The sequence below is a fragment of the Physcomitrium patens genome, chromosome 1, assembly GCF_059467195.1.
Source record: "Physcomitrium patens ecotype Gransden chromosome 1, ASM5946719v1, whole genome shotgun sequence".
NCBI lineage: Eukaryota > Viridiplantae > Streptophyta > Bryopsida > Funariales > Funariaceae > Physcomitrium > Physcomitrium patens.
In genome coordinates, this window is record NC_143410.1 from 25,402,387 (window position 1) to 25,409,643 (window position 7,257).

At 43.1% G+C, this 7,257-nt stretch overlaps 1 protein-coding gene across 1 annotated transcript; it reads left to right on the top strand.

Moving 5' to 3' along the window:
• Nucleotides 1-1,132: 1,132 nt before the first annotated feature.
• LOC112283142 (cyclin-dependent kinase F-3) lies at nucleotides 1,133-6,925 on the top strand. Its single transcript, XM_024521505.3, has 16 exons — nucleotides 1,133-1,760; nucleotides 2,230-2,712; nucleotides 2,871-3,018; nucleotides 3,145-3,234; nucleotides 3,363-3,501; nucleotides 3,666-3,768; nucleotides 3,886-4,005; nucleotides 4,255-4,363; nucleotides 4,718-4,783; nucleotides 4,964-5,032; nucleotides 5,235-5,304; nucleotides 5,497-5,544; nucleotides 5,655-5,689; nucleotides 5,833-5,899; nucleotides 6,023-6,098; nucleotides 6,236-6,925. The coding sequence occupies exons 2-16, from the start codon at nucleotides 2,705-2,707 to the stop codon at nucleotides 6,399-6,401; spliced, it is 1,314 nt and encodes a 437-aa protein (XP_024377273.1). The 5' UTR covers nucleotides 1,133-1,760; nucleotides 2,230-2,704; the 3' UTR covers nucleotides 6,402-6,925.
• The last annotated feature ends 332 nt before the right edge of the window (nucleotides 6,926-7,257 follow it).

A 7,257-nucleotide genomic window follows, 5' to 3' on the forward strand; every position in this document is an offset into this window, starting at 1 on the left:
CGATGGTTTTGTTTCTTTTATTTACTTTCCTTCATCAACTACACGTGTCATTCTACCGTTGGTCGAACGCCGATAAGTTCGGACGTGGCATGGCCACACCGGATCGGACAGACGCACATGGGAAAGGGGCGGGACGGAACGGGCCGGGAGAGGACGGACCGGGGGGGGGGGGACGGGACAGGACGGGGACGGGGACGGGGACGCCGAGCGGCGCCGGGAAAGAGATCACGGAGTCTCGGAGATCGATGCTGGACGAAGGGGCGAGTACCCGGAAGCGAGAGTGCGCGGAGGAAAGGACGCGTCCACCGTCGCAAAAATAGAAACACGGCGGGCATGCATGTGGCTGTGGACCTACGCTCCCGACGCAACGCAACCCAAGGTCTTATTCTTCATTTTCTTCTTCGTCTTCTGTGGCATGCGTGCTGTGCTGTGCTGTGCGTTCGGGAGCATGGAGGCCCACACCGCAAAGAAAGAGGGCCTGGCCTACACAAGGATCGATAATCAGAGGTCCACAGCTTTGGGGCAATCAAATCTGGGTCTCGAGCCAGACAAGATGAGGGAGAGAGCACAGAGAGGGCAGAGAGAGTGGGAGGAATGAGCGTGGATTTTTTCTGGAGAGGCAGGCACCATCCTAATAAATCTCTCCGCCTATCCTTAGTGCAGCCTAGATACTTGCGTCATGGTGGTGTACCACTCTCCTTCACGAACAGAAGAACAGAAGAACATTCATTCACGATTGGCGCGGCGTTCGCGTTTGCGTTCGCGTCTGCGTCCCCGGCTGCCCGCGCCATCGTGTGCCGTTCTTTTCGCAGTGGAAATACTAGGTTATGATTATGTGTTATATGATTATGTATCGACCTCGTTTTGCTTCATGAACAATGAGTGATCGAAAAACGGCCTTGGGATGGACGTGTAACGACATTCGTAGGAGCGTCGTCGTCGTCGTCATCGTTTTGCCGTGATCTACACAGGAGGAGGGGGTGGGGAGGGGGTGGGGGAGGTGGCGATCAGGGTGCGAGCGAGGGCCCGGAGTCGTGTTTCCTCTTGGTTTGTCGTGGTCTCGAGCTTGCTCGGGTTTGGTAGCCTATTTGTTGAGTGTTGTCCTTCGAATTCGCCGCGTCCAACTCAGAGCAGAGCGAGTGGTGTGGCTGTGAGCGGAGTTCTGGATGTGGAGGGCAGGACAGGACGCTGTTTTTTCATCTTGCGCTTCGAGAAGGAGGAGAAGGCGGTGCGCCTTCCCGAAGCGCGACAGGGAGAGGAGATGCTTTAGCCGCAGTAATTTGCGCATCGGTGGAGGTTTTGTTGGCGGTTAGTGTAGATCGTCGGGTTTTTTTCGAACTAGATAGTATTGTGTGCGGCAGGTGTGATTTCGGGGCGGATTTTGGGAAAAGGAAGCTCGTGGCAGAGTCCTGAGGAGTGTCGCGTGGGGGATTTACTGCTTATTCTTTTTTTTCCTATTTTTCTCTCTATTTTTTGCCTTCTTGCCTCTGGAAGTTGAGAGATTGCTTTGGTTGTTGTTCTTTTCACGGGTGAGAAGTTTCGTAGGTGGTAGCGTTGTTGAAGGCTTGGTTAGGGGTTGGTGTTGTGGACAGTGAGGTTTGAACCAGGTTTTCGGACTGGTGAGGAGATATCCTCAGGATTGTGGTTAGAATCGGTAGGCGGTTGAAAGTACGGTGGAAATCACTTACATTTCGCTTGAGCCAGCTTGATATTACCTCTGCAGCTTCGACTGGTGGATCATGTCGACGATTTTGATTTAGGTACCGACTTTGTTATTTTGTCTGTAATTACTGATTACTTCTTCTTCAGGGCGGAGAAGACCCGCATATTGCGCATTTGATTTTTTAGTCTTCGACATGCTTTAGTCTGCTCCGCAATGTTGTGCATCTTGAACATTTCCTCATTTTGCTCCTTTTTTCTTTCGTTGCATATGGTTTAGTGGCCTTACATGCTACTTGCTACGTCTGTTTCTTGCTACATCTTGAACATACTCGCCGTACTAGTTTGAAATTTAGTTATCGAGCATGAATCATTTGTTCTCATTCATGAATCTGGTGTGCAAGCTTTTCGTTAACTTTCGAGAAAACATTTCTGCGGTTTTATCTGGCCGGTTTAATCTCTCAAACTTGCCTATCTTCAATTGCATAGCTGTTGTAGTTACGAATGTCTCAACGTGACAGTTGCGGGCCAAACTTGATCGTCACTATTTAATTTGGTACCCCTGTGCAGGTGCATTGTAATTTTAGAAATTTTCTTGGGAGGTTTGGGGCAATTTGGATCTTCAACGATGATTCGAGTCTTTATAGACATGGAACAGCCACCCTCGGTTACTTGGTTTGAGAGTGATGTTTCCGCCGACTCAGTGGCACTAGAATTTGTTGGGAGCTTTCAATCTGCTCTAGGAATAGGCATGTCAGTGGCAGCAGTGCCGCTGCGTCCTAACCGCAAGGATTTGTTATAGTTCGCACCCTTGAAGCACTCACTCCCTCCGGAGATGAATGGTGGCTCTTCATGCGGAGGACAGATAGAATATGGACAGTTTCATTGTCGATGCGGTTACTGCTGGGAGAGAGGTTTGAGGAAGTACACTACAGGAAAATGCTGCAGCATAGCTTTTTGTGTGCATCACACGGATTGGAAAGTATTGCATAATTTTTTAACCCTTCCGTAAGGAGTTTTCCTGATCAGAAACTGCTAGCAAAACATGGATCGGTACGTCTGTTTTCCATGCTTGAGCAAATCTTCCTATGTCGCGTACGGGAACTGGTAGCATCTGGGGTTAGCTTGACGAGACGTTTTGTAGTTATTGAATGGAGTTGCTACATTTTTACATCTTACTGACTTGCAGGGCTCGTTTTGTAATGTAACAGGTATAAAGTTCAGAGACAGTTGGGCGATGGGACGTATGGAAGCGTCTGGAAAGCAATAAATAATGATACCAATGAGGTTGTGGCGATAAAGAAGATGAAGAGGAAGTTTTACTCTTGGGATGAATGCATGAACCTTAGAGAGGTCAAGGTGGGACCATCCTGGATAGAATACAATTTGATTGCAGAAATAGCTCATTTTTACTATTCGATGAGTACTTCTTAACGATGAATCTTTTCTAATAAGTACTGAAATGGTGTATGTGCTTGATTACAGTCTCTGCGGAAGCTGAATCATCCCAACATTGTGAAGTTGAAGGAGGTTATAAGAGAGAATGATGAGTTATTTTTTGTGTTCGAGTACATGGTAATCCATTTATTTAAGTGTTGATCTACATCCGTGCAATAGACATGTAGGTGGTTCGTGCTATTTGGGATTTGAGCAATAGAAGTGGATAAACACATCTGATCATTGGTCCATGTTGACCTGTGTAGGAGTACAACCTGTACCAGCTGATTAAGGATAAGGATAAACTTTTCTCTGAAGCAAGAGTGCGGAGTTGGACTTTTCAAATTTTGCAAGCTTTAGAGTATATGCACAACAATGGTTATTTTCACAGGGATCTGAAACCAGGTACAGTCTTGTTTTGAATGATTTCCTGGACATTAACAATGTTCATTATTTCTTTTCTTTTTAATATATGATTACATGGATAGTATAATCGTGAATGCAAAGTCTGACGTACTGAACCTTAATAACTTTTGCTAACGGGATTGCTCCCTATTTGTCTTGTGAAGAGAATTTACTGGTTACCCAGGACGTGGTCAAGGTTGCTGATTTTGGGCTTGCGAGGGAAGTTCAGTCGTCTCCACCATACACAGATTATGTCTCCACTCGCTGGTAAGATTACTTTACAATGAAATATTGTTGTTAGCATTTGGAGTACTCGTTGTTCATTACTCTGTGCGTCCGTTGATCATACGATTGATCTAACGTCAATGCGTTTGTTTGTCATAGGTATCGTGCGCCTGAAGTGCTTCTTCAGTCACCAACTTATTCTCCTGCTATAGATATGTGGGCAGTGGGGGCTATAATGGCTGAACTTTTCACTTTTCGCCCACTTTTTCCTGGAGCAAGGTACAGTATCCGTCACTTCAGTTTGATTGACTTGCTTACATTGATATGAAATTGAGCATTGAGTTTCTCGTTCACTTCTGGTTTGGATAATTTAGAAGACGATTTGGTTTCAACTTTTTTGAATATGTCTTGATTGATGTCGTGTAAAGAGGCGTACATGTTGTATCACGTAAATAACGGCCATTTTGTACATATATTCTGCGAGACTTATCTTTGTGGCGTCGCTCTTGATTTGCGTTCTGGTTACAGTGAGGTCGATGAAATATACAAAATCTGTTCTGTGATCGGGACTCCTACTCATCAAACATGGCCTGATGGCATGAAGCTGGCAACTTCTTTGAACTTTCAGTTCCCTCAGGTATGTACTAAACAGGCAATATAAAATTTTACAGCGAATGGATTTACATGTAGTTAATGGAGCGTACTTCGTGTTCTCCTTACACTTCTTTTCTTGTATTTTTTTTTTTGAATCAAAACGTTTTATTTACTATTTCCCCCCCTCTTTTTTGCTTGAATTCCTTATGTCATCCATGGGTGGATGGATCTTTAGAAGATGAAATTGAACTAGATCAAGATTAACGTTTTCTTTTCATAATCTGAGATAGCAATTAACAAATTAAGATTCCATCGGATGTTGGAGTTGAAGGGTGTCCTGTATCCACTTTTATCTTTGAATTAACGCTTTAATGTTTCATGTGTGGTTATGTTACAGCTTCCATCAACACACTTGTCTAATTTGATCCCGAACGCTAGTCCAGAAGCAATCAATCTGATATCCGTAAGTATTGCTGCTTCCTTACAATTATCGCTGTTTTTGTGATGTTTTTGGACTTCTTTGATGCCGATAATCAAACACTAATGACTAGTGAATTGTATACTCTTTTGTCACATGAACTGGATTCTAGTTTTTATCGTTTATATTTGGAGGCTATCTTTTGAAAGTATAGATTTTCGACAGGCTATGTGTGTCTGGGATCCCCGGAAAAGGCCGACGGCAGCACAAGCATTGCAACATCCATTTTTTCAGGTGCATTAATACGTCGACTTGTGTACCAGTTGATGCCGTACCTTAATAGTTTTTCGTTGTCCGAATTTCTGATGTGTGGTTGTTAGATATGCTATATTCAGAAGGACGTTCTTCTTTTTGAATTGCCAGTTGCTTCTATTGTAGAATCGTAACAGTCGCGTTTGGAGTTTACAACCTAATCGACCTTTTGGGCATTTTGCAGGTTTATAATCGTATTCCACTACCTATTTCAGGATACGAGTTTGTGCAGCCGAAAGCATTCGTACCTACAGGTTAATTCATGAAGCATTATCATGTAATTGTTCTGTTGCGTAGAAATCACTAGTTTGGATTATTAGCTTCTAGAGTGTGCTTGCATCACAAGTTGCAGGCTTTTTTTTGTGCGGAATATTTGTATGACTGCAAACTATTCAGTTTGTGTATGCTCTTCTATGTAGTTAATAACAACGTCTTCTTTGATGCAGTGCCGAAAGCCTATCCCATGGCTAACAAGGAATATGAAGTGCAGACAGGTAGAGCACGTTCAGAATTGTTGATAGTCTGTGAAGCATATTTGTCCACTTTTAATTTTGTGGGTTTTAGCGAAGTCTAATTTTGTGAGACTACAATAATATCTGTGCAGGACATAAGCGCGGTAATACTATCAGGACTAAGGAGGTACGTATCTATTTGGATTTTTTATTTCAGTTTTTTTCAACAAATTATAGTTGCTGTTTGGATAGTGCTAGTTCATCTGTTCTGTGATTGCGTAAAAATAGTACTGAAGTCTCTAACATGTTGGTCATTCCTGCTGTATACAGAATCGCAATTCAGTGCCAAACCTCGTTTCTAAAGTGAAGCCAGCGGTCAACAGATCTGTTAGTCCAGGTAGTAAACTGTATTCAGTTTCTGCTTGAGGTCTATCGCTTCACTTGGTAGGTTGTTGTAATTGAAGTGATTATAGTCATTGTAGTCATTAATACTAATCAGCTTGTTGTGCTGGTTATGTAGTGTTTCCACCGACGCATTATGCCCGTGGTCCTGTAATCCCTGTTGTTAACCCTCCGACACCAACTCTTGCAACTCGGTATGTATCTATGATTTTCCTCTCGAATATTTAGTAATATCATCTTAATTGTTCAGCAATTCTTTACAGCTATGTAACGTAAACATTTCGGTTTCTTGGCGCTAATGATTTTCAACTCTTCCTTCCGTCAATGACAGGTGTCATGCACACCCTGCTGTCTTATCCACCAACCTCAGCTATGGTAGACCTTACATAGCTGCTGGGGAACCTTATCAACAGGTTTTTCATGCAATACCTGCAGTATCTGCAAATCATCGACGTGGTTACAACATTAGAAGCTCTTACAACATGACAGTCGCATGACTGGTAGCGGTTGGAATTGATGCTTTCGTCACCAATTCCATAAGAGTGTCTTCACTCTACTACGGATGGCTGAATACGGTTTGGCTCATTGTGGGGGAACGAAGAAGTGGTTACTGAGGGAGAGAAATGGTGGCCAGTGGTCATATGAATTGCAAGAAACGTGCGTTATATCGTAGAATAAAGTTGGGTGTTCCTCACCCAGTGACTTGATGATTATGTTAGTGTTTTCAATTGCCTAGCTGGCTATATGCGTGTAGAGACCTAGTGCTTTGGGAACTAGAGATGATAGGAATGAGCGTGATGGCTAGAGCTACAGTTCTCCAAAGATTCTGATTGTCATTTAGTGGACGAGGTTTTGACCTGGATCTACTGGGCGGTCAGGATTGATTAGGACATCAGTTTGATGTTTTTATTGATTTGCAAATTGTAGTGTGATGTGTATAGCCTGTCTTGTTCCATCCTGTCATGATCTGTACTACGTTTTGGTGAACCGAATAATACATGTAAGTCTATATTGTGTTGAACATACGTAGAAATGTTGACTTGGAGTTCTGGTTCCTCTTTCAGGAGCCTTTGACTGTTCAAAATAATTTTCTTGCATGTACTTTGTAAGAGACCAAATCTTGAATCTAAGAAATAATCCTTTATCCACCTTGTGGTATGTTCAGTTCTCGATTGGAGTAGAAAAGTCTTCTGTTTTAAAGTTGGAGTAATTGTGCAAATTGTTCACAGGTGGTCAATGTGTGCACTATTTATAGTTAGGAATGGTGAATGTCACCATCACAGGTGAAAAGTAAATGATCATTCTAACGTTTCACGATGTCAGTGCACTTCCTGTTGAGAAATTACCGATTTT